At 36.3% G+C, this 26,721-nt stretch overlaps 1 protein-coding gene across 2 annotated transcripts in view; it reads left to right on the top strand.

The window, feature by feature from the left end:
* SLC4A7 (solute carrier family 4 member 7) overlaps positions 1-25,875 on the top strand; it is a 56,419-nt gene extending 30,544 nt beyond the window's left edge. For both annotated transcript variants that reach the window (XM_026045561.1, XM_026045562.1), the window contains 19 exons: positions 1,070-1,185; positions 2,495-2,652; positions 4,164-4,251; positions 5,457-5,603; positions 6,854-6,957; positions 8,463-8,637; positions 11,204-11,337; positions 11,882-12,127; positions 14,355-14,460; positions 15,407-15,568; positions 16,577-16,690; positions 17,161-17,322; positions 17,576-17,827; positions 19,199-19,267; positions 19,682-19,855; positions 20,195-20,326; positions 20,538-20,638; positions 22,530-22,637; positions 24,747-25,875. In XM_026045561.1, the coding sequence (XP_025901346.1) occupies positions 1,070-1,185; positions 2,495-2,652; positions 4,164-4,251; positions 5,457-5,603; positions 6,854-6,957; positions 8,463-8,637; positions 11,204-11,337; positions 11,882-12,127; positions 14,355-14,460; positions 15,407-15,568; positions 16,577-16,690; positions 17,161-17,322; positions 17,576-17,827; positions 19,199-19,267; positions 19,682-19,855; positions 20,195-20,326; positions 20,538-20,638; positions 22,530-22,637; positions 24,747-24,828 (2,630 nt within the window). In that variant the 3' untranslated portion in view covers positions 24,829-25,875. The remainder of the gene's footprint in view (positions 1-1,069; positions 1,186-2,494; positions 2,653-4,163; positions 4,252-5,456; positions 5,604-6,853; positions 6,958-8,462; positions 8,638-11,203; positions 11,338-11,881; positions 12,128-14,354; positions 14,461-15,406; positions 15,569-16,576; positions 16,691-17,160; positions 17,323-17,575; positions 17,828-19,198; positions 19,268-19,681; positions 19,856-20,194; positions 20,327-20,537; positions 20,639-22,529; positions 22,638-24,746) is intronic.
* Positions 25,876-26,721: the final 846 nt, after the last annotated feature.

The raw sequence follows: 26,721 nt of genomic DNA, 5'->3' as shown, positions 1-26,721 counted from the left end.
TTTTTTTTTGTGTTAATATCTGGCTATTAAATAGTAAACTCAGAGGTAGGACACACTATTCCAGCAGATAGCCAAAAAGCAGACTAGGAGGACTTGTGTTTTATTTTGACTAGAGTGATGCTGACTTTTACAACAGGCTATTTATGTGTTATACAAAATTGAGACTTTAAGGTTAGTCTAGATGTGGCTTTGGAAGCGTGTACCCTTTTAGAGCATATTGGAACACGAAACACGGAAAAGCTCTGTAATCCAAAAGATTGGATTTTGGTTTGGTTATAGGTGCCCAGACTAGCTTATAAATGCTAGTTGGATAGGGATGGCTGTGGCAACATGGAATTTGGTATATGAACACTCGTATATGAATATGAACATTCAGTGGACCTGCAGTTCAGTGTTAGTATCTTGTCAAGATACATAAAACTGCAATGTCTTGTGCAGATATTAGAGGGAAGCTGTGCCTTTAACTCAGGAACTTCACGGAAATGCCTTTTCAGCTCGTGTGTTTGAGACCCTTTGGCTATTATTAYCTGCTTGGCTCTATAATTGGAACTTTAATCAGTTTATTTGTCATGTTTATAGTATGCTGCTTGTACAGAGGTAGTTACCCCAGCAGGGTATCATCTCTATTACTCATAGCCTGACACTTGCCTAGCCATGTTACAATGGGAATACCCACCACACACCGAAGAGGCAGCAGAAGTGCTTGCTTTGGGTCTTTGAGGACTTCTAAAATTAGCAAAGTTGCCATCTACCAAGTTCTGGGGAGGTTAAGACTGATAGTTGATTTTTCTCTCTTCCTTGATGTTCCTCCCTCACCCACCTTAAAGTCACTCTTCTCATGATTGTTTTGCAAATGGCCATCATTTAGGCAACACTATTTTTTTCATTATGTCAAATTTTTTACCGTTATGACTTGTTCATGTTGCATTTATGATACTAATGTAAGACACTTTTATTTAATAACTTGCACATTTGCTTTAAGCAAGCTGCCACATTGAGTTTTTGTAGTGCTGTGTGCTCATTTCACTCTGAACAATATTTTGAACTTATCTCCATTGTTTCAATTTAGGACTCCTAGCATCTCCACAGTCAGCACCTGGAAATCTAGACACTGGGAAATGTGGAGATGCTAAAGGTACTGGAACAGGAGGAAGCAGAGAAAACAGCACCGTTGATTTTAGTAAGGTAAATAGCACGAAATACATTGGAATTCAGCACAATGAGACTATTAAAAAAATGTTCGTTATTGCTGTCTTARTTAAGTATGACTTCTATAAGAATCGCAAGTATGACTTGTATAGGAATCAGAAGGTGATGTAGATGAAATATGTCTCATGTTTTGATAGTCTTCCCAGGGGGAMTGATCTTTCTATTTCATGAGGTGATTTCTCCAGTATTGTGGTAAATTACTGAGCGAAGTCACTCTACTGTCTCATACAAAGGGAGGTATTTTCAGAACTGCTATAAAGTCTCTTGCAATAACAGTTTATAGATGCCACTATAAGGGGTTTTATTTTTTTTGTAGAGGGAGTTTTTAAAGGAGACTTGTCCTGCACTACTACGGAGTTTGCCACACAAAAGCTATCATACATCTCACTTGTGTATTGTAAATCCTGTCTCTYTCTTTTATGATCTGAATTTGCCATGCAAGTTCCACCTTGGCTGTTAAAAAACAGTTCTGTGGTATTATCTGCAGTGTGAAAGATTATAAGAAAACTGATTTGTCAAGTTAAATAAATGCACTTAAACGAAGGTAGCTTGCACTGTTGTTCTCATCTGATCATGGCAGGTGCCATTTGTTCCTGCTCCTCTGTCACAGTTTTTATGTTTTTGCTTGGCCTGTCCTTCTGTACACCTGCCTTGTCTCCTGTTGGGCAGGAGTCAGCCTCCTGGCACTGTAGTTGTGGCACACTTGGTGTGGGACTCAAGAGGCCATCTGTAAGTTGTCTGGGTAGTGGTGTTCGGTGTGTGCGTGCCTATGCGAACAGAGTTCATGTGCGGAGCCCTTCTCCAATTGCATATGGAAACAAGCGGTAACTTCTCAATTGTGTTTTTCAGGGATGAAAAATACACGAAAATATCTTTTGCAAAAATTTGCCTTTTTCTAACATGAAATACGAAGCTGTGAAATAACTAGCCACGTTCTAGAAAATGTGTAATTACATGAACTCTCTTCAGACTTGTTAAGATGTGCCCTATCATGGAATGCTTGTCATGAGAAGTAATCTTAAAAGGTGGCTACGCAGTTTGGAGGCTTTTAGAATATAATAGGTAGTAGTGATGCTAACTTCTAGAAAATAGTTTAATAGATGGCTGGCTGACATTTTATACTTATGTTTGTCTTTTTTGTATTGTGAGATATTTGATTTGCTTTTATATTTTTTCTTTGTGGAGTAAATGTTTACTAAATACTGATCATATGTAAAATTATGTTACAGAATTACTGCTAACAACTGTTGAGGAATAAACACTTGTTCCATCTTTTTACAAATAGGTTGATATGAACTTCATGAGGAAAATTCCTTCAGGAGCAGAAGCATCAAATGTGTTAGTGGGAGAAGTAGATTTTTTAGAAAGACCTATTATTGCATTTGTGAGGCTCTCCCCTGCTGTCCTTCTCTCAGGTCTCACAGAGGTTCCAGTTCCTACACGGTAAATAAATGCCCAGAAAGCTAAGTTTTACTTATACCATAAATTAATTATGATGTTTAAGTTTTTAAAACTTTTTCAAGCCTGTGTTGCCTTTATAGAGATGCATCATGAGGCGTGTTGTAGTTCCCTTATCTGCAACACAACATGACAGAGAGAATCCACTGGGCCTAAAAGTCTATATATAGTCTGAAACTGTTACTTTGTAAAAATCTATGCCTAGATGAGTAATCTAAATGGTGAAAAAAACCCTTACTTTCTCGATATATGTACCTCAATCTACCTTCTGGTAACTAATCTGCAGCTGAAGTTGTAGTATTGAAGTATTAGTATGAAGTACTGAAGTGTTAGACTGTTCAGTGGTTGACAACTCTGATTTTTATGTTTTAAAATTATTGTAGTGCTTGTTTATCTTCACTTTTCTGCATGTACTGTAATGAAAAGGAAAAAGCAATTTTAGCAGTGTTCCTTTAAAAGGTATGGGAGAAATTTCAGAGAGTAGTGGACATTCGTGCTCTTAATATCTCACATGAAATTCGTAAGTTTGTGTAGACAAATTATTGCAGCTAACATTCTGTCCTGTGTTTTTCCGAGTAGTGAAAAGTTGCAGATTTGAAGTAGCAAACTTGATTTTTTTTTTGAAGATGCACTCAATTTTGGTGTGGATAATCCACTGACAAAAAAAGAATCATATTGAGTTTTTTATATTGTGAGGTGAAAACAGTGCTATTTTTTTCAAATGTGTTTTACTTAGGAATTTCGTATTTGTAGAGTGTAGTAAGAATGTAAAAATAATTATTCGGATTCATTCATTGATGACTGCCCTTTTGTTTGTAAGATACTTGCCCTGTTTTTATTTAAAAAAAAATGTTGAAATGATGGTTGTGGTTAGTAATGGAGACCAGCTGGGCCCGTGCATCGTGAGGCATCCCTTGGTTTGATTCCTTCCCAGTTACAAGACCAAAATGTCTTGTGGAGAGTGTCATTGTCACTTGTTCAGTGTCCAGAACACAGGTTCCCGTCATTTCCACTGCTACAGAACCAAGATGGGTACAGCCAGTGTCTTTGCTGAAATGTGTCTGTGCCTCCATCAGGTGACATCTGGATTTAGCAAATGAGGAGCATAATTTCCATGAAGAGGTGATCAGTAAAGAGGCTGGAGAACAGATCATAGAGTTCCTAAAAACATCATAGGGAGGTGGAAAGGCTTTAATGCAAGGAAATGTTCATTGGGCTGTAGCCTGTGGATTTCTGTTCCAGTTATAACATTGTTGTTGAAAAATGAGGCTTGATTAAGTTACTTTGGTTCAGTATGAAAGGTTCAGTAGTGGTTTTGAGGCTTGTCTTGTCTTTGAGCAGTCTATGAGATCTGAAGCTATGACACAAAAAGCTATGACAAAAGCTAAACACATTTTTACTACATCAAATATTCTTAAAACGTCAGTTTGAAAGAATTTACTGATGATATTCAGATGAGCAGCCCTATTGATTTGTCTCAATTGTTTCCTCCATAGATTTTTGTTTTTGTTGCTGGGACCAGCAGGCAAAGCACCACAGTACCATGAAATTGGAAGATCAATAGCTACGCTTATGACAGATGATGTGAGTGGTGTATTTAAAACACATGTTGTTAAAGACTAGTAAAAATAATGTATTTACTGACTGCTTTTAAATATATCCAGGGATGACATGTTAGAGAAAAGGAACCAAACTGGTTAAATGAAGAACRGTAAAACTTTACATTTTTTATTCCCCACAATTCAGTGAATTGGCTAATAGTAAAATATTTTTTTTCTCCTTGCTTTTCYTGTAGAAATCCTAAATATATTCCAGAAAAGATATTCTAGCTATAGTTTATGGATTTGAATTGAGACTTTTTTAAACAATTTCTCATCCTACGGAGCAAAATATGATGTTCCACTTTTGACTTCGTATTGAGCGCCACCTATTGAAAGGGAATGCAGTGAACGAGCAGAAATCTTTTATACAGCGGCCGTTTTAACTTGCGAGATTTAAACCAGAAGTTGGTCATTCTGTAATTGCATAGTTAGCACATGATCAAATATTGGTTCTGAATGAGAACTGAATCTTAACTTGCAGCTTCTCATTTTCTAGGTGGACTAATTATTAGCAGTGACATAGATGATTGAAATAGAAAATATAAATTACTTGGTGATTTTAAAAACTTAGGTAGGCTTAAAAGTTCTGATGTACAGCTATTAGATGTAACAGTCAGGTCCTTTAGAGACAATAGTTTAGGCTCCTGTATCTACAAAGGCAAATTTTCAGGAAAATTTTCTGCAACAGGTTTTGTACCAAATAATGCCAGTACCAAAACTAACGGTGTTGTTCTACATCTTCTGAATTCAGGGATTATTTTRTTTATTTTTTTCCTGTTTATTTTTAAACCATGAATTCCAAGTCTATGTCAATTTTTTTTTTTGGAAGTAGTAGAGTCTACTCTAGGATAGTCTTCTGTTTGTTTTATTATTTTGAAACAAGATTGCTTTCATGTGCTTCTTTCCTATAATGAATTTTATACTAGAAGATGTGCAAGAAGAGAAAAATTTTGATGAATTTTAGAAAAAATGAAAAATTCTTTTGAGGTTAAAGCATAGAAATTTTATGATCTATTAGGGTGTGTATACAGTTCTTAATGCAAAAGTACACAGTAAAAGCCTAACCATTGAGGGCCTTTAAATTTTTTTTTCTTATCTCATTACTTTTTAAAACGTATTAAGTGTCTCTTGYAATCTATTCCTCTTTTAAAAATAARTAACTGAATGGTGGGTACTTTCTCCTCATAGGTTTTCCATGATGTTGCTTACAAAGCTAAAGACCGAAACGATTTATTATCAGGAATTGATGAGTTTTTAGACCAAGTGACAGTCTTGCCACCAGGAGAATGGGATCCATCTATACGAATTGAGCCGCCAAAGAGTGTTCCTTCCCAGGTAAAATAAATAAATAAAGGAGGAGGAGTGGAAATCTTATAACTATGTCTAGTGATTTTTTTTATTTTGAAAACATTATTTCCAAATGCAATTTAAAATAYACAAAATTGCATATTGGGTATGAACTTTAGGAAAGTATCTGAGAAGCCAAAGCATCCTTTGAAAGATGAGTCATGTAATTTTGGATTAATATATTGGTGGTTTTTTTACTTCTATAATACCAAAGTGAGTTTGTCTGTGGTCTTAGAGAGTTGGTCGGAAATGGTAGCTGGGTCCATGGTAGGAATAATTAATCTAACAGAGCTCTGAGGGCCTTGTACTTCTTAGAAAACCTGCATTTGCACATGGCGTTGGCTGAAATTGGTTTTGATGCTGTGTGTTGGTTAGCAGGAAGTTTATGAAATACCTAAAAATGCATCATGTTCCTCACTTGTGCTACAAGGCTTCGAAAAGCCCTGGGGAGGCTGGACCTTGGAGGGGTACAGGCTTCCCTGCACTCGTTCCCCTTAGAGCTAAGGGAATTCCTGCCGCAAGGATTGAGCTTGACAGAGTGAAGTAATCCTGATTCCAAGGATGATGTTGGTGTTGAATTATGTGACGATTTGGGAAAATGGATGGAATATAAAGGGGCTGACAGTTTAGTGTCATTGTGGTGCAGTTGAGTTCATAAATAGCACGAAGCTGCCGCTTTAATTTGTTTCCAAAATAAGCACAGCTAAAGCTTTTCAGGAATGTAAGCTTGGCTGAGAATTTTATGAGGCACTCGAGAGCTTGCTGAAAGAATGACTTCTCATTTATGCATCAAATACATACTGGTTCTGTTGTGAAGAGAGGTGCGTGTTTGTTACAAATGGGAGGCTTCCATTCTGTGGCGGGTGGGGGGAAATTCTTGGCTTTCTCAGCCTCACGGCTGTGGTGTGGTCTTGCAAAGGCAGGCTTTGTTTGAGCATGTCTCAGGGGAGGTATTTCCTGTGGCAGTAAGGACATGAATAGCATTGGGCTAGGCACTTCAGAAAGATCTTTATGGAAAGGTTGTGCAGTTCAAGTCTTGTGTATTCAACAAAAGATGAATTTGGCAATTGGAAGACTGTTGGCAAGCTAGAAATATGAAAGACTTTAGAGACTTGGAGTGTCTACATGCATGCTTTAAATTAGAGGGTTTTTTTTTTGTTGTTGTTTAGTTTAACAGTAATCCTGATGTATGTTTTTTTCCTCTCTCTTTCTTTCTCTCCTCTCTCTTCCTCCTGTAGGAGAAAAGGAAGATCCCTAAGTTTCCAAATGGATCTACTCCTACAGGAGAGACTCTCAAAGAAGAAGGCCATCATGCTGGACCTGAGCTTGAGAGAACTGGAAGGTGTGTTCACTTCCCAAATACTAGTTACCACAGAGAAATAAAAATGATGAATCTTCACAATTTTAATAATGACATTTTAGCATAAAAAGTCATGGTATAAGTGTCAGGGCGCATCCTCCCTCCTTTTCAAGTGTTGGATTTTTGCCTGTAACTACCAGTCTGCTTAAAGCATTTTCGAATCTGTGGCAATATCTCTCCACACATTTGTGAAGGATTTCATATATGATGCTGCCTTATTTAACTGACTCGTTTTAAATAATAGTTTTTATTTTGTAATTTTACTTATTGAGTATGCAATTGTATACCGGAAATATACCATTTTCAGTACTGGGCTAGGTACTGAAGATTTCCATTAATGCAAATCCATTTTATTAAACAGGTATGAAATGGAACAACAAGGAATATTAAATGGGGGGGAAAAAAAAAAGCATGTTTTGGTCAGATTTCTTTTAGACCTAAAATAAAAATAGGAAGAAATTTATTTCAGTTGCAATTCGACTGTCAGTTCTGAAACGTTTGTCAAGAGTTCCAGAACATWATAAATACATTTGGATAAGACTAAAATTCTGGAAAAGATGTACAGAGTTGTTATACCCAGAATGATCAACTTCCAAATGGAATGCATCTTTCACATTTATTTGCAAGAAGGATAAAAGATTTTTACTATTTTTTTAAATTTTGAAATTATGCTAATTTCTCAGTTTATTTCATACAGTATGTAGACCTAAGCTCACTTTTATCTAGAGGATTATCTCTAAATAACTCTAAATTGTTTTGTAGGAATGGAATAATTTCACTTTTTTAATTAATTCTTTATAATTCCCAACAAAGAAAGTCTTACCTAGTATCTTACCTTACAAGCATAAGCCTTGAAAAATTTTAGAAGCTACCAAAAATCTTTTAACTTCTTGCTAATGACTTACCCAGTTAAGCTGATTTACATTTTTTTTTTCAGATTTCCCTTTTGTAAAATAACTCAATGCTCCCAAATTTTCCAGGGTTAAAGATGGTAGATGTGTACTTTTTTTTTAATGGACCTAACCATATGTTTGCAGAGAATCTGGATTAAAACCAAAGCTAAAGTTACCTAGTAGAGTTTTGAAATCAGAAAGTATTTAAGCGGTCGTATTGGCTGAGCCTTAGTACATTCCTTGCCTGTGTATTCCTTGTTCTGAAAATCATTAGGCAGATTTGTCTTATTTGTATATTTGCTGGTATTATTTGCAGAGATGTTTTTTTCATTATCTAGCCCAATATATGCAAAAATACCTAGCCAGCTATTAAAAAAATACGGATAATGACCTGTTTGACTGTATTTTTGAAAATTACTCAATTGGAATTGATGAAATTAATTTACATTTTAAACTGTGTTATGCTTTAATTTGGAGTATGAAATAGTTAATTTGTGCTGGCAATYGGCACAGGCATTTTTGTGTAGCCCATAGTTTTGAACTAGCTAGAATCCTTTAGTGTACAGTTTGACGAGTTTCATCTCACCTATTTAGGCTTTTTGGTGGTTTGATACTTGACATCAAAAGGAAAGCACCTTTTTTCTTGAGTGACTTCAAGGATGCATTAAGCCTGCAGTGCCTGGCCTCGATTCTTTTCCTATACTGTGCCTGTATGTCTCCTGTAATCACTTTTGGAGGGCTCCTGGGAGAAGCTACACAAGGCAGAATAGTGAGTACAAAGAATGGTAGTGGCCAGGCTTTTAGACCTTCAGAGGCAAGTCACTGTGTGCATTTGTCTCATTTATTTACCCTTGTATTTGAAGAATTTACCCACAGCACTTGATTAGCCTGCCCAAAAGCAGATCTTCCCCCAAAAGGTAATTGCTGTGGAAAATGTGGGGAACCCATGTGAACAGGAGAAGATGCACAGTGGAGGTAAAAAAATGTTTATCCTGCCTTACTGGATGAATAGCTTCATGAATTGAGGAAGGGCTTGCATTGCCTTCTTTTTGGCTTCTTAACTAAAAATAATGCATAGCAGTAAAGGTGCACCATCCCACCAGGCCAACTTTAGGCAAAGTTAGAGGCCCAAGGTGGATGGCCAAGAACATGCACTGGCCTTGAGTAGCAGGCCCATGAGGATGATAATGCCTATGTTGTATGGGTAGAGAAAGTACATTGTGTATTTAAGTAATGGACAAAATATATGCTGTTACCAATTTTGTTACCAATAAAAAGATGACTAAGGTTTAGGAACAGAAAATACTCTTCACTGTAAATGATGTGAATATAAATAACCTTATAAAATATAAATAAAAAAAAAAATGGACAAAATATATGCTGTTACCAATTTTGTTACCAATAAAAAGATGACTAAGGTTTAGGAACAGAAAATACTCTTCACTGTAAATGATGTGAATATAAATAACCTTATAAAATATAAATAAAAAAAATAAAAATAACCTTATATAACACCAAACGCCTTTTTAACCAAAATACTTGGTTGTGCTTTGTGCATTTTGGAGTAGTGAAAAAATCCTTATATATGCCATTTCAGTAGTTTGGCGCTTGGGTCAGCAGACTTGTGATTAAACTTATTTGAAGTGTATTTTCTGTTTTTTAGATCTATTACAAAAAAAAAAAATCTATTTTTTGGGAGGGGCAGGATATATTCAGAAACTCTACAAATTTTAAGATTGTGTTGAAGCTTATAATAGTGCTATAAAGTTCATGATACTTCTCAGWTTAGATTTTGAGCTTGTAATGCATTATAGTTCATAATTGTATCTCTTGCAAATAATATAGTTGAATATATATTTGCTGATGTAGCACTTCAAGCTGGTAGCAAATGCAAAAATGTGTCTCTTCTGTGCACTCTTTTTACCCCTCTCATTTTAGGAATAGATTTTCCTGTGGTTATCAAAATGTTTTTGAAACAAAATGGTTATCAAAATGCTGTAGTTATTGAATGTACTTATGTATAGCTATGAAAATATACTCCCGTTATGAAGCTCGCTTCTTAAATACCTTCTTTCTTTTAGCTATCTGGGATTGTTTGCGGGTTTGTTCCTGCCTTCAGATACTTGGTGTGCATCATATAAAATTTAGTTACTGCACACACATGTTCAAGCACAGTAGCTGACTTTGTAAGGTACACGGTTTGTGTTCAGACCTTTTCCTCATATTCCCAGAGGTCATCACTTCCACAGCACTCCCTGTCCCTGCCACCCTGATTGAGAGCCCCGAGGTTAATGCATTGACTAAAAAAACAATAAATAAACAAAAAACTACTTGAAAGGTAATAGCTGATCAAGAGACTGGGTTGCAATATTTTTGCTTCTAGTATAATGAATACTCTTTATTTTTAGCAACCCCAGCTCAGCAAAGCATTTTGCTCCATTTTAGAAGCTTTCCTGAGTTGGGATTTAATCTTACATAATTATTTTTTTTCCTCAGGCTTGCATAACTGCAAAATAGTAATTTTTTTCAGAAAACTCAGCCGGAACTCTATAACCAATAATTCATGACTTCTCACAATTTTAAGTGCTGTAGTTAACTACTGAAGTAGAATTACTATCATTTTAGGTTCTAGAAAGCTCTACCTCTCTGTTTTGAGGTGCATTGTATTTTTTTTTCTGTTTTAACAGAGAATATTCTAGTAAAACATGTCATTCAAGAACTGAAATAAGTATCTTTATTCAATGCAAAGAAATGCATTACCAGGTGGGACATTGGTTGGCTGTTCATCTATAATGGTGTCATGTATGCATAAACATACTGAACATACTGTTCAGTAACTTACATCCCTCCTCTACCATCCCCTTGCCCATCATTGTTTTTTTTTTTTTCTTTTGTAACGCTTGGTTGATGCAGGTTTGGTAATGCACACTGTATCATGGTTTGGTACAGGTATGTTGCAATATATATTTCCTTTTATTTACAGAGACAGATTTTTTTTTCCATKTCCTTAAACCACGTATTTAGTAGATTTTATGTTAAATAACTGTTGGCTATGTTTTTCCTCTATAGCTAGCACAACTAGTAACTTGTCAGGYTTTTGGATAGCTTTTCATTTCTCAAGAGTGAAGCTTTCCGATTCTTTTATCTGTGATATTGTTACTGTAAAAGTGTGTTAGATTATTCTTGTGTCTCAAAAATTGATATTGGTTTTAATGTTTTTAAGTCTTGCCTTGTTTCTAAGTGAATGCATCTTAAGGCTGTATTTGTGCAGATCTGGTGTTAAATGCTAATGTGAGAGACAGCGTAGTTACAGCGCTTTCTTTTCCCCCAAACAGAGTGCAATAGAGTCTCTCTTTGGAGCCTCGTTAACTGGGATTGCCTATTCTCTCTTTGCTGGGCAACCTCTTACTATTTTGGGGAGCACCGGACCAGTTCTAGTATTTGAAAAAATATTATTTAAATTTTGCAGGTAAGTGATGTTTGCATTAGCTTGATGCACTTCCTAAATTCCCAGCTTGTTTGAATACTTTTAAAGCAGATATCTGCTGAAAGAGAAAGTCTRTGAAAATAAAGGGACTGGCAAGACATTACTGTATACCCCTGCCTTGGCYGTAGCTTGAGAAATGGGTGGTCCTTAATAAGAAAGTCAGTGGTTAAGAAGTGGTCAGCATCTGTCTCAAAATACTGTTCAGACTGAGGGTGGGTGTCTGCTTTTATTCTATGGGGTTTTTGGTTTCTGTCCAGGAAAGCTCACCTAGGTAGTCCTGGAAAGAACATCACTGTAGTGGCTCCCAAGCCAGGCAGCTGCCCCCTGCATTCTGGAAATGCCTTGCATGGTTGTCCGCTGGCTCTCATGGAAGGTGAGATGGAAAAGATTCAGCCTTCCTCAGAACTGCCCTYCAGGATGAAAGAAGTGATGGGTTACAGGTCTTGGCCTCAGTATCTCCTTTCAGGTAGGAGATAACATAGATGATTTTAGGCTCAGTTAAATGTTTGTTTCTCTTTTTACACAGAGACTATAAGCTTTCCTACCTCTCCCTACGAACTAGCATTGGTCTGTGGACAGCATTTTTATGCATAGTACTTGTAGCAACAGACGCCAGCAGCCTTGTGTGTTACATCACTCGCTTTACTGAGGAAGCTTTTGCAGCACTTATATGCATCATATTTATTTATGAGGCATTGGAAAAGCTTTTTCATTTGGGAGAGCTGTATGCCTTCAATATGCACAGTGATTTGGATAAACTGACTTTGTATTCGTAAGTATCAAGTTTCTATCCATTAGTAAAATACATAAGGAAAGTTGTGTATTATAGCATCGTACCATTTATCAAACTGCAGTGTGTGCTGCTTTTTAGGAGGGCAGGAGGGAGGCTGGGGGTGGCTGGGCATGAGAAACCTCAGAAAAAAAAATTATTGGGGATAAAAGGAAATTGAATTTTCTGTAATAGTTCTGGAGGGTTGGATGGGATCAGAGGCTGTGATAGCTGCCAGATCTGTSTAATTAAACCTTGATTAAAAGTGAAGCTGTTCTGCTAGCTGGACAGAAATCCTCTCTTGCCCTTTCCAGAAATCAGAAGCACTTCTCCCACCTGGATGAGGAGTACTCCCTGGTTGCTAGGCCATGGTCTGAGTTGAGARGGGATTGGGTAATGAGAGATCCTGCAACTTTCATAGGCTAGGAAGGGGAGTTAACATCTTTAAGCCACATTGTTTTCTACTGTAAATAAGGAGAAAATAGTTGACTTACTATTTTTCCCTTTCCTACCAAAAATAAAAGTACATACAGTAGCATTTGCTTCTCTGTCCTGCCTTAGCAGAACTAATGATTCTACTGATGAGTAATTAGCTGTAAAACTGTCAATGTTGAGAAAACTTTATTTTGTTCAAGGAATATAATACCCAAAATGTTTAGCTAACCTGTTGCAGGGAAAAACTGCCCAGTTCATATAGCTTAAAACATAGCAGAAACCAAGACACTGATTTCATTAACACATAGTGACTAGCAACCACAATGCTAGACACTTGCATAGTGTTACTAAGTACCTATTCATTTTAAAATACTTTTCTATAGCTAACCTCCCAAAGTTTTAATTGCAACACCTCCATACCTTGACATACCCTCCCTGTGGACATGTGGCTTACAGCACAAACCATCCTTGAGGAGCACGGGATCTTCTCCTCACTCCCCTCTCCTGCTGGAGATGGGGATGCTGCAGCTCCATGTGCACCCATGCTGCTCCCTGCAGTCGGTTGAGCCACAGGCTGGTGAGAGGAGCACCCAGGAGCTCCCATCCCCACACCTTGGGAGGGGATGGTGCTTGTTGCACCTGCACTCTCAGCACCTGGCTAGAGGATGAACATGCAGGGTGGGTGTCCTGTGTGTGGCTGCATTATTTGGGTGGCTTATGGCAGGGGCAAGCCAGATTTTGCCTACTGCTCTTCAGCTTCAAGGTGGCTTAGTATTATGGACTTCCGCACTTCTTTTATTTCTTCCAGAGTGATTCTTCTCTTTTTTTTTTTTTTTTTTTTTTTTCCCTCCAAAAGTTTGTGTCCTTCCACTTGGGGCAAATGCCTTGTCATGCTGCTTTCTCTACACAGGTGGTGTTTTTTTCATTCACTTTCCTGTCCTAACAGTTGTTAAGATATGAAATGTCCGGGCCACTTCGCCAATGGGAGTAGGCCATGGCAGTGCACTCGCACTAACTCTTCCTAATTTTCCCCATTCTTCTTGACTGATCATCTTTCCATTTTGTTGACTGTGACAGTTATTGGACTCCTCTGTGACTGAGCTAAAACCATCTGGCAAAAACTATCCAGTGCATGTGTAGGTCCTTTCCCATCTCCTGCCTCCCAGTTGTTCTGCCATGCTAGCGTGGGCAGACCCACGTGGGTAGGGTAGGGAGGCTGCGGTAACTTCTGCATCTCCTTGGTTCAGCTTTTTCAGAAGTCACGTGTGTTTTTCTAGATGTGCCATGTTCTGGTTTTGTGTCTCTCTTCTCCTTCCCTCCGCCCATCAGGAAGGTGTGGAAGATCTGGCCTTATAACCTATCCGTGTCACCCACCAGATTTTGAAAAAGGATAATTCACATCTCTCTATTCTACTCTTATTTTAATGTTAAATGAGTGTGACTAAAGTGAATTTTGACCCATTCTGGGATGGCATGCTGTTGTAATGTTAAAATTTTAATTTGTATACAGTCATAGATACTTGTGGTTTTATTCAATGATGTAAAAATCTTTACAAGTAATACAGGATATTTTACTTTTTTTAAAAAAATATATAAAATTTARGTTTGTGATGTTAAAGATGTTTACYTGTACTACAGGAGCAGTATCTTGCTGAATGTGTGAAAATCACTAGTTTAAAAATGTTTAATTTAATATTTTCTGATGGATCAGTGCATTCTTTTATATGCCTAAAAGCCTATTTCTTCAAGAATTGTCAATTTCTTGTGAAGTTCTGAATTTACTTTTTTTTTCCAGGTGCGTATGTTCTAAGCCTCAGAATCCTAGCAATGAAACTTTACAGATTTGGGGAAAGAAGAATAAGTCTGTGGAAACTATTGCGTGGAGTAACCTTACAGTGTCTGTAAGTATCTGAAAGCTACAAAAATACATATTAAAAAAATCAAAAACACGCACAATGCCAGTCCTTCTTGATTATTTAAGCTCTTTTTCAAATTGAACACCAACTGGTTTCTTTGAAACTCCATTTCGAACCCTTCTGTTTCTTCCGCAATGCTTTAAGCTGGCAGAATTGGAATCATCTTTTTGATGAGTGTGCCCTTGTCAGTAAACACTGATGATATTAATAGCAGTTTGAGATAATGACTTTAAAATACTGGCAGCTAAAACATTTGGCTTTGTGAAGTGCGAATGAATATACTGAGCTGAGAAAACAGGGGATTGCTTCCTTCAATTTACTGAAGAGGAAGAGTGAAATATGTTTAAGAAGGTGCAGAGATGAAATCTGAACTTAATAGTGTGGGAGCAGACATGTTTCATGTTACATATTAGTATAAAATGGCAAGAAAATGAGAGAATTCAATTTTTCAATTCTTCCTTCAACCCATCATTCTAATGGATTAATCTTATCTTGTAAGATAAGTTAAKATACAGATTGTTGATCTGTATCAAGACRAAGCAAACCCAAGAATAAAGAGATGTAAGAAATGAGGCAGAGCTCACTTTGTATCTTGACCAACTTACAACTGGATTTTGGATGATCTGATTTTCCTGGGCTTTGTTCTTGACCTTTATTTACAAGGTTTAGTGTTGTTATGTTTTGAAAAAATAGGATAGAAATGAGGTGAGTATAAATAAGATATTCTCTGGGCCACCACTTAACATTTTGGCATCTAGAAATATATATCAGTGCTGGCTTTTGTGACTCTTGGAACAGAGAGCATGTGAATCTTTATCACATTTTAACTTTTTATAAAATAGTTTGTGTGCTTTACACTGAAAGGTTACAAATTAGGTTGAATGAATGTGTTTCAAAGACTAGAAATTGAACAAAGCTTTTCTCCTTGCAGGAATGTTTAGAATTTCATGGTGTCTTTCGTGGATCAGCTTGTGGTCATCATGGACCATATATTCCAGATGTTCTCTTCTGGTCTGTCATATTATTCTTTACAACATTTTTCCTCTCCTCTTTTCTTAAGCAGTTCAAGACCAAACGCTATTTCCCAACTAAGGTAATTCTGACAAGAAATGATTTTCTGTTGAGACAAATATTTGTGTACACTAGTGTAATTTAATGGAGTGGATTTTTTTTCTAACTGTCCCTTAAAATTGTGTATTGTGAGTGTGATTTTGACCACATTTCTTTTAAGATGTGAGACAAAAAAAAAAAAGTGATTGTGGAAAAATAAGGCATTACAGTAATGAAATTGTCTGCTGAAAATTCAGTGCCTGCCTTTTTTTCCTGTAGTTATAATAAAATGCTCCAAATACTGAGACATCTCTCATTCTGTATGAAGTATTGCCMAATATTGTCCGGACTTACTCTATTCCCTGAGTGCTTTCACATACTAGCACAGAACACTGAGTGCTCTCCCCAGGCTGCTGCCTGGAGCGTTCTGCGCAGTTCCTCAAGGAATTGCTTTTCCTTACAGGTGCCCATACAGTGACTATCCTCAGATTGATTTGCACTACATATTTCTTCTAGGCAAAAATCAAGTGGAGTATCATCCTTGGGCCTCAAGCTATAAGTATCATCCTTGGACCTCAAGCTAAACCTATAACATGTTCTTAATATTTCTTTATGTCACCTTCCATAACCTGAATGTCCCTCACATCAGTTAAACATGAAATGAATGAGTGTTGATTTTGGAACAYGTCAACAGCAACACTGTACTGAGCTAGAAGAAACCAACTGTGATGGTGCAGCCTCCCATCAGAGTTGAGACTGAATAGGTGAAGATAAAGAAGTTATTTGAAGTAATTTGCTTTTTGTGGCAGATCAGTTTGAATGAGATTATTGGTTAGGTGAACAGTACTTCGAAATCAAGGGTTAACARCTGTAAGCTCTGCTGGCAGATAGTTTACATTTTGAAACATAAAGTGAGTAAAACATGTTCAGGGGTCTACTGTATACTGTAAATAGACTTTAAACACTATTTATAGTGGAGAAAATTCTTGTTACCCATATGTCAGTTGCAATTGGTGAAAAGCAAATGTTAATAAAGGTCTTTTCCTTATAGGTGCGCTCGACCATCAGTGACTTTGCAGTATTTCTGACAATAGTAATCATGGTTTTGATTGACTATCTTGTAGGAGTACCTTCTCCTAAGCTTCATGTTCCAGAGAAATTCGAAGTAAGAAAGAAAGCCTTTAAAAAATATATATATTTTTTAAAATGCTTGCAATTTATAGACAATGAAATAGTGGAGTAGCATAGAAACAAAAATATGTGTTTTTGATTTATAATGTAAATATCAAAGTAATTTCCTTTTTTATTTTGAGTGCACATCCCATGTGACAGAAGAGTATCCTTTATATTCTAATATGATTGAAAAGAATCTTTTCTTTTGTGGAGATGTAAAAAATCAAGGAATGGCATGGACTATTTTAATTTTTTCCATGTAAACATCACATTCAGATCAAGCAGCTCATCAGTCTTTTGAACAAAGCCATTTAAAAAAAAAAGTAAACATAATTAAGAGATTCTTAGAGGAAAAGTTTTGGTAATCTGAACTAGATTGATTTGTTCATTGCAGTTAATCTTTGTAGCGATAAAATATCTCCTTTAGTGAATTTTTTTTTTTTTTAAATGCCTGTTTTTCAGCCAACTCGGAAAGACCGAGGATGGTTCATAGATCCTCTTGGAGACAATCCTTGGTGGACACTCTTGATAGCTGCTATTCCTGCTTTGCTTTGTACCATTCTCATTTTCATGGATCAGCAAATTACAGCTGTTATTATAAACAGAAAAGAGCATAAACTGAAGGTAAAATCTGTGCATTTTATGAAAACTCTGAACGAAGTTTGATCGTATAAGTCATTTTTATTTTAAGTTAGATTCATTCTGTAAGTCTGTGAAACATTATCGGTGACCACTAAATAAATTCTTTTATTTACTAATAGAGAACAAGTATCACTTTGTGCACACTCTCAAAATCTCCAGCTTTTGTAGGCATGTTGAATATGTATCACTGTGTTTAAGCTCATAAAGGGAGTCATTTCTTTGCTTGATTTTACAGAAAGGCTGTGGTTATCATCTTGATCTGCTCATGGTTGGTGTTATGTTGGGTATATGTTCTGTCATGGGCTTACCATGGTTTGTCGCTGCAACTGTCCTGTCCATAAGTCATGTTAACAGCCTGAAAGTAGAGTCGGAATGTTCTGCCCCAGGAGAACAGCCGAAGTTTTTGGGAATCCGTGAGCAGCGAGTGACAGGATTGATGATTTTTGTTCTGATGGGACTGTCAGTGTTCATGACCTCTGTGTTAAAGGTAAAAGATATTATTTATTTATTTATTTATTTATTTATTTTTTACAAAAATATTTCTGCTAGTTTTGTGTTTCTTATTTTGATGTCATGTGTGATTATTTTGGAATGTTAGCAAGCTTTAGTAAGCTAAATCTGTGGACTCATTCGCAAATTGACCTTTTAATCAACAAATATTAATGGAATTGAAATGATAGGAGGAGATATAAGTAAAATTAAATCTGAGTAAGGTAGGTATGTAGAGAAGAAAGCYGTGTTTATCTGTGTTACTTGATTTTTCTTGTTAGAGATTTTTTTTAGTTTCTGAATGTGTTTTACTCATACAGTCCTAGTAGTTTTACTGTGAGTGCAGAAAGTGAGAGAATAGGAATGTGGTAAAGCTATGAAGTTTTTAAAGTAAAAACAATATGAAACAGCAGAAGAAGCAAAAACATCCAAGGAAAATGAGCATCAAAAATGACATTGTTCATTTTGTTTATTAGCTCAGTAAACTCGCTGTGAGATTTAATGTTCAGGTTGAGAATTTYAGTGGAATAAAATCCACCAGCTTAGTTGGCTTTTTGCTTACATTTGAGTAAAATCRAAGTTCTGCTTTGCTATGTAAACTCTGTCTGATTAAAATGAGAAGTAGAGATATACAAACATACACAAAAGTTATGCCTTAGAGATTCGTTATTCCAGGATTCCAGTTTTGAGGAAGAACCTTAATTCGGTGTCTATTTTAACAACTTTTTTCTTAAGTTTTCCTATTATATCTTCTYCTTTCTTCATTTAGAACTTTTTTGAATTCATGAGCAAAGCCAACTCATGCAAGTGCCAGCCAGCACTTGCAAGGGCTTCATAAAATTGTCTCTGAAATCAATAAACAAATTAATTGATCTTCTTACTGGAGCAAATCTTAACCTTGAAAACTAAGTAGATGTGATTTCTTTTTGTTTCATTTGTTCTGCAAATACCATATATGCGGATCAACAGTAATCTTAATGTGGCATTTCATGAAGCTGATGGTCTCAATCCAGTGTGTAGGTGACAGCCACATAAGCTAAYATATTTAACAATTAATAGAAATCTTTTTTTGCAGTCTAGAAAGTGTAGTGGATGGGCAGCCAAGACTGAACTACAATCTCATCAGGATGTTAGCCTTGAACAGGCCACAGGGAAGGATGTAGGTCCTACACCAGCTCCATGCTTTTTTTTGCTGTTCTGTGCTGCATATATTGCCCAGATAAATGACCTCAGCTTTTACAGATTTCAGTTAAAATAAATATCCAGGAAAAAAAAAATGTTTTTATCTATTTTACTAACGTGAATTACCATATTCTGTGTTATATTGATTCTAGAAGTAATTGTGTGGGTTTTTTTTTTTTCTCCCCAGTTTATTCCGATGCCTGTTTTGTATGGTGTCTTTCTTTACATGGGAGTATCTTCATTGAAAGGCATTCAGGTAAAATCTGTTTTTCATGAACAGTTTGCTTTTACTTAATACTAGATGAAAAGAAGAAGTTTTCATGCATTCTTTTACATGAGCATGAAATGTGACCTGTACTGTCAGAGTGTGATGTAGAACAATTTCTGAAGTGGCACGTTCATGTGTTTGTTCTTACCTCACTRCGCTTTTGGTTCTCAGTTCTTTTGTGCTTATTCTTTCAGTAGTTTAGCTGAGCAGCAAATTTCTGAAGTATGCTCAGATGTTGAAGAGACACTGTTAAAATGTCTGACACTCAACGCTGCCTCCTCCCACCTCCCGCATACAGTCTCCATGCCCTTCATTGCTCCATGTCCCCTAAAAGTTGGAACTAATAACTGCTGCTCGTGTCAGAGATCACTAACTGAAGTATGATTTGTTTTTTCAATGCAGTTCTTCGACCGTATAAAGCTGTTTGGAATGCCTGCCAAACATCAACCTGACCTGATATATCTACGCTACGTGCCACTCTGGAAGGTCCACATCTTTACAGTCATTCAGCTCACTTGTCTAGTTTTGTTGTGGGTGATCAAAGCCTCTGCAGCTGCTGTTGTTTTCCCTATGATGGTAAGCTTTTTGTTCTACAAGCTGTGCAGTTTCGAAGAACATGTGTATCAGCTGAGATCTCTTCAGAATATATTTACTGCCTTAAAGGGAGTGGGAAAGAAAGGGGAATTTATGCTGTAAGCTTTTCATGCTTGAAACACAGAGGCTTTTTGTTTCCTGAAAGTAAGCGATTTGGTTGTGAATAGCTACAGGAAGTGGAGATGATTTAACCGCATTGTAAGATGAAACTAGTACTACAAAAAGGATTCTCAGTTAAARATACTGAATAAGCTGAAAGTATGTGTGCCTGTTTATTCATTTAAATAGTTTAACGTAAGTTCCATTTATGGTTCCCTTAAGGTTCTAGCATTAGTGTTCATTCGCAAGCTCATGGATTTATGCTTCACCAAGAGAGAGCTTAGCTGGCTTGATGATCTCATGCCAGAAAGTAAAAAGAAGAAAGAAGATGACAAAAAGAAAAAGGAAAAAGCAGTAAGTGTAAATAAATAAACATGTTGTATTTGTAACCCTGCTTGGACTAATATCATATTACCCTGTCAGGGACATTCAGTTGTATTTGTATGCAGAGCAGTACTTAAATCCAATTGCTAGTTGACCCTTAATAGAGCTTGTATAACTTCTATGGAAAAGTTGATTTCTGCTGCATAATTAATTTTATAATCTTTGTACTTGGGATTTATAGGAAGCAGAGAGAATGCTTCAGACAGGGGATAGTGAAAGTGTACATCTTCGGTATGAAGAAGCAAATGTCTTGGATTTTCCTGTAAAAACCCTAAAATACAGGTATGTTTGTATGTTTGTATTTTAGGTGGAGTTTTTGTATGATATGCCATAATTTCCTTTGTTAGATTGGTCATGTATGAGTTGAATGAATTTTCATCCAAGCTTGTAGTAGAGCTATGATTAGAAGAATTTGAAGATATCTCTCATTTTACTATCCTAGCATTTATATGTGCTGGTGTTCTTTGAAAYTGCATTTTAATTATAAATTTACATGACCATCTCGAACAGATCAGATGACTCAATTTCGACCAGCTGTACTACTCAAGGTGAAGAAACTTCTTTGGTCAGTTTTCATGGAGTATTTGTGTGTTACTGTGCATGAAGTGCTGGTTTTTCAACAGTGGTTGATGAATAGCATCAGTTGAGCCATGTTTTTACCAGCCTGTTGGATTTATAAGATCTCCTCAGAGTGCAATTCTTTAGCTGCCTTGACTTGGATAAACCAAAGTCCATAGTTTTGTGATCTAAAAMAATTTTGTTATCAGGCAGCCTTTTCATTTAAATTTGTTACTGAAAGTGAAAGCAAGGGCAGGATAATCAGTCCKCTTAGAGAGGAACTGTTCCACCCTGTCTGTTTTTTCTGCTTTGCTGAACCAGTTCAGGAGCGACTAAGGAAGTACTGGAATTATCCTGACAGAATGTTACTCCAAGACTGAGTGGTATTTGGTCTCTGTATTTATTTYGCTACTCGGGAAATATTGAGCTTAGTTTTCAAGTGTTCTGCTTCTGTTGAATGTGCCCCAGGAGATATGACAGCTAAGAAACTTGTCACCTTTTGTGCCCCTAATAGAAAGTGTTTGTAAGCTAAAAAATGACTTTACTATGGATCTAGAGGACTGTTAGATGTACTTKGATGTGAGCTGGGAATAAGCAGAGTGCAGGGTTAGATATTTTCTGTCTAAGTTCTGTCCTGTAAGAGCAAGTTCAGCTCTGCTGTAGCAACTCAAGTGAAAATGATGCAAAAGATTATTTTTAAACTTAAGAGTTGCTAATAGTAGAACTATGATTTCATCACCATGTGTTTACGTGTGTGTATTTACCACATATTATGCTGTCTTGATTTCTTAGAAAGATGTCTTTGAAACATTTCTGAGTTGGTTTATAATGCAAATAGTTCTCTAAATTGCAAGGCAGTGGAGAGCTGGGCCACATAGTGTCTGATAGTTCTTTTAAAGTGGCTGTGCAGTGGAGAGGGGATTAAGTTTTTAAGTGTGGAGCGGAACAGAAAGCCTGCTCATAGCCACCACGTGTAGGCTGATCTGCACATTGGAGGTATGGAGCGCAAAGTGGATAATAGTAGGTTCTGAAAGATTGCCATCTGTGAGCATAAACTTATTTCTGTGGGGCTCTGCAAGGGGGAGGGACTCAAAATTTGTCTAGCAATGCTATGCAGGAAAAAAGAACATGACTGGAAATCGGAATTTCCAGATTTTTTCTTCTACTACTTCTAAATTTTTGATACTGGTATCTTAAAATTAATTAGCATCTGTTGTTTTCCTCTTCATGGTTTTCCGGAAGCAGCTTAAAATAATTCTGATTTATGAGAACCTTAGCAGAGTAATATGATTCACTTAGTAATTTCTGAACATTCAAAATAAGGTTAAGTTATGGGATAGTCTGAAAATAAAATATTCAAATCTCATTCATTCACTGTATCTTAGTGATATCTACATGAAAAACTGAAAGTTGTTTTAAGATTCTGCATGATGAGGGCAGTGCTGATGAACTACATATTCAAATTTTTGTTTGAATATTTTTGTAAGAGGTGAATTCAACTTGTGGCTGCGTAAATGTCAAAAGAAGGCACAACTGATGTAAACATTGAGTGACAAAATGTGTAATGCCGTTGCAAGGTACGGAGCACTAACCAAAAAGTATGCTTGTCCTCTAGCGTTGATCCTTCAGTTGTAAACATATCAGACGAAATGGCCAAAACTGCACAATGGAAGGCTCTTGCCATGAGTACTGAGAATGCCAAAGTAACCAGAGCTAACCTGAGGTAGCTATAATTACTCACACATTTTTCTAACTACAGTTTTGTATGTAGCAAATGATCATTGTGCTCATTTTTCTTGAAGTGTGTCTCAAAATTAGTGTCTATGGTTGAAAGACTTGTATTGATTTACTCTCAAGGACTTTTCATCTGAGGTTTGTTTTTCTCTTTATCATGAAATTTTAAACAATATCTGCAGGGAATTCTTATGAAATATATTATTACATTGTTAAAGTTACTATTTRTTTGCTTAATACAATTGCATGGTGCTCTGATAGGCATAAGAGTTTCTAAAAGCTTTACTGGAATAGATGTAAGCATGGAAACTCTTTGATGCTGAACATTAGAAATGCCMCTGGGAGTAAAAGGTAAGTTTTGTTGACGTTTTATGTATCCCTAAGGATGTGCCCCTTGGTTTGTGTGTATGTGTGGGGTTTTTTGTTGTTGTTTTTGTTCTTTCCCCAACCCACAGCTTATTTTTAAACCCTTAAAAAAATAAACCGGGTCTAAATATCTTCCCTGGAAGTGAAAATATTTGCATGAAATATTGGACAAGTTAGGATCTGTTGCAGCTATGAGATTTTCCTGCATCTAGCCAGCCTCTTTCTCAGAAAAATTTCATTCAGTGTGTCATCTTGGTATTCTGCCTTAGCTTCTTCCCTGTCCGGCTGATTCTGCCAAGGGAAGCCAAACCAATCCTGAGCATACAAATACATAAGGTCCCCTGCCTCAAGATACGTATCTTGCAGGGGCTGTGGTCTGTTGCAGTAGGCCAGCAGATGGGGGCTTGATAGTGTTTGCATGGGCAAAGAGGAGAATTGACTTGATTGTCCAAGAAAACGAGACTAAGTCTCCTCTCTGTACCCACATCATCATCTTTTTGGTTGGTACCTTCCAGTTAACCTGTCAGAGGAGGACATTTTCAAGGAGAATAAGTTGTCCAATTTTATGTAAATTTCAGTCTCAGGGGAAGAGAAGTGGGAGGGGACTTGATGGAAGCAGTGGTGGTGACCGGCTACTCAGCCCTTCCATACTGCCTGTTTATTCAGCATGTGCTGAACTCCAGACTAGTCATCTTTCACTTCCATGTTCCTTGAGCCTTGAGTTGATCAAGTTACTGTAGAATTATATGCAGCACAAACATGTTAGACTTCTGATGAGTTTGTTGTATTTTTGTGATCCTTTGGTGAAAAAGGTGTCACCAGCACTGCATAAGAAGTATTTTCTGGTAGTTTTCTTCATTTTGGATATCTTTGTGGGTTTGTTAAACGGGAGAAAAGAAAATCTTCTTTTGTTAATGTGAACATACATGTGGTGCTGCAGGAAGATTCCATAGTCCCTGCTATTCTCATACTCATGCATTTCAAATAAGATGTTTGAAGCAACCAATGTTTTATGGAGCTCCAGACACCATGTTACATGAGCTGGCATTATTCCTTAACAGTCTTAACTACTTTAATATTTTGTTGTTTTTCCCCATCTTATCTAGACAACTTTTTATTTCTCACTGTTCTGCTTTTCACATTTGTAAGTATGCCTGGACACTGTGACAGTTTTAACACAGCTTTTACAGAGTGCCAGGCTATTTTTCTTTACATGGATTTCTAACACTTTTTTTCCCCTTAAAGAACAGCTCCACAGACATGTCCTCTAAAATGCCTGCAAAGCCATCCTACCTCTTACAGCCTAACAATTTCTCTTCTACTTTTCGGTCRGCACCTTGGGACATTTCTGTCTCTGCTTGCATAAGTCACTGTTGAATATCAGTGTCCCTAAGCAAGACAGTTTTTTTGAGGTTCCAGCCATCTCTTTGTCTTTAGGGCCTTCTCATTGAATGGAAGCTTATCCAGATTTCCAGCTGTCGTCTCCTGTTGCTGCAAAAGTGGTTCCTCATTTGTATAAGACCAAAATGCTTTCCCAGTCTTCTATTATGAACAAAAATTCTCCCTTCACAATAGTAAAGAAATACTGATAATATTGCTTGTTATATATTTGTATTTGCAAATTAGTATCCTTGCATAAATAGTTTGAATGTTGACTTATTAAGTATAAACTGTTTGAAAATAAGCCTTTAAAGTGAACCAAACCTTAAATATTCATCTTTGTTTTCAACAGCTCTGAGAAGCCAGAAAGTGTGAAAATAAACATGGAAGATGCACCTGTGGTGAAATACGTGGATGCTGAAACATCGTTATAGAACTGAAGCAAGGGGAATTTTGTGTATTTGTGTGCGTGTATATGTGTGTATATATATATTATCACTGTAGGATATCATACCTTTGAAGTGTGATTTCCAAGTTTAAGGAGTAACATATATTTAATTCTGCCATTGTTTAGGGCACTGTAGATATGCTTGCATACCAAGAAGATTTTCCTACAAATAAGATGAGTGGTAATCACACTTCAGATATTTATTTTATTGGAAATTTTATTTTCATTTTTAAATAGGAAGTTATTCTTTTCAATAATCATTATGTGCGTAAATCAGCTTTTGCTGATGATTGCTGGTCCATGTTGCTTTGAATTTTGCAATACCTCTGTGTTTATAATGTGTGTTACAGAAGTTTATTTTCCATGCAGACAGTTACTGCGTGTTTTTTGCAGGGTAAGCACGTTTTTTGTGATTTCGTAGAATGAATATTAATGTGCTGTTAACATGAACTACTGTGTTTTATGTCTCCACTACATGCTAATATTTTTTTGATTCTGTCACTCCTGGCCTAGAGCTCTTAAGTTGAGTGATTAATCCTTAGAATATGTACAAGTATCCTGATGTTCTGAAACTTTTTTTCTGTCTTAATCCACCCTTGATTTTAAATATCCTGCTCTGTTATCTATTTTTTTTTCTTAATCCACTATTGATTCCTCTCCCCTGCCCCGATTTATCACCCAATAGTAGTATGGTTGCAGTAACTGTAGTTAAAGCCCCAAGTCAGTATTTGCTGTTCTGCAAACTACATACTTAAAAAACATAAATTGATGAATTGGATTTAAAGACAGAAATTCAGCATATAGGAATTTACACATACTTACTACGCTAATAGTCTTGAATTCTTTCCTTCCTGTTTTTATTTATATTTTTCCACTGACTTTAAAAGTTTGATTTGGTCAACTGCAAGTCTGAAACTTCAGAGTATTTCATTTCCTCAAGATACCTTTCTTGCTTTATTCGTTTTTAAGCTTACTGTGTATTTCATTAAAATGAGCTGTAGTTGGTTATAATTCTGTAATAGGCTTATGACCAGTATTGTTTTATGAATTACAAATTGCTTTGTGGTATTTGTGTTTACAGTTCTGATCCTCTCCATTGTAAAGGGCATATATGATAGCACACAACCTATTTTTAAACATTCTATTTATTTTAATTAACATAAATTTTTATCATGTAAGACGAATGGAAAAAATAAATATTGATTTATTAAAATAAATGGGATTTTTGGGGGCTCACTTAAATTTTTTAATGAATATTCAGYCAGTATATTATTACACCTTCAAGTTCTCATGTTTAGCATTCTGRTATTTGAAAGGACTATACTTTTATGTATAAATCAAAATCTTAATCACTTACCTGTTGCAGTTTCAATTCCTGATATTATTTTGCCTTGCGTTGTATTTTTTTGGGCTTTAATTCCTGAAATGGTCTCTCTACATTCTGAGTTGCTATCAGTCCTTTCTGGCTTTAACTATGATCCATGCTTTCTTTAAAATGTAAGATACTCCTAGGTTGATTTTACTTTCAGCACTGTTAGGTTGATTTTACTGTCAGCAAAGTGGAATGGTTTACCGTGGTCAACACGGTAAAATTCTCAAGATGTTCTAAAGTAGCAGATTTTGGAGGAGGGCAGAATTCACTTGAAAATTCCTCCCAAGTTGGAATTTTGGTGCTTTTCAGATAGGTGTCATTTGGATAGGAGTTAATTATGTATTACAAAATAAATGAATGGGAATATATGAAAATATTAGAAATATTTGAAAACACTAGATTACATGGACTGTTACCATTTCTTCTGAAAACATATTGGATATAAGTAAGGTCTGCATTACTAATTGGAGTAATGTGTGTCTGAGCTGTGTAGGTGCTTCTTTATTC

Source organism: Nothoprocta perdicaria, unplaced genomic scaffold (genome assembly GCF_003342845.1).
Source record: "Nothoprocta perdicaria isolate Ctin4 unplaced genomic scaffold, notPer1 scaffold_40, whole genome shotgun sequence".
NCBI classification, from domain to species: domain Eukaryota; kingdom Metazoa; phylum Chordata; class Aves; order Tinamiformes; family Tinamidae; genus Nothoprocta; species Nothoprocta perdicaria.
This window is presented reverse-complemented; position numbering and strand designations above follow the sequence as displayed.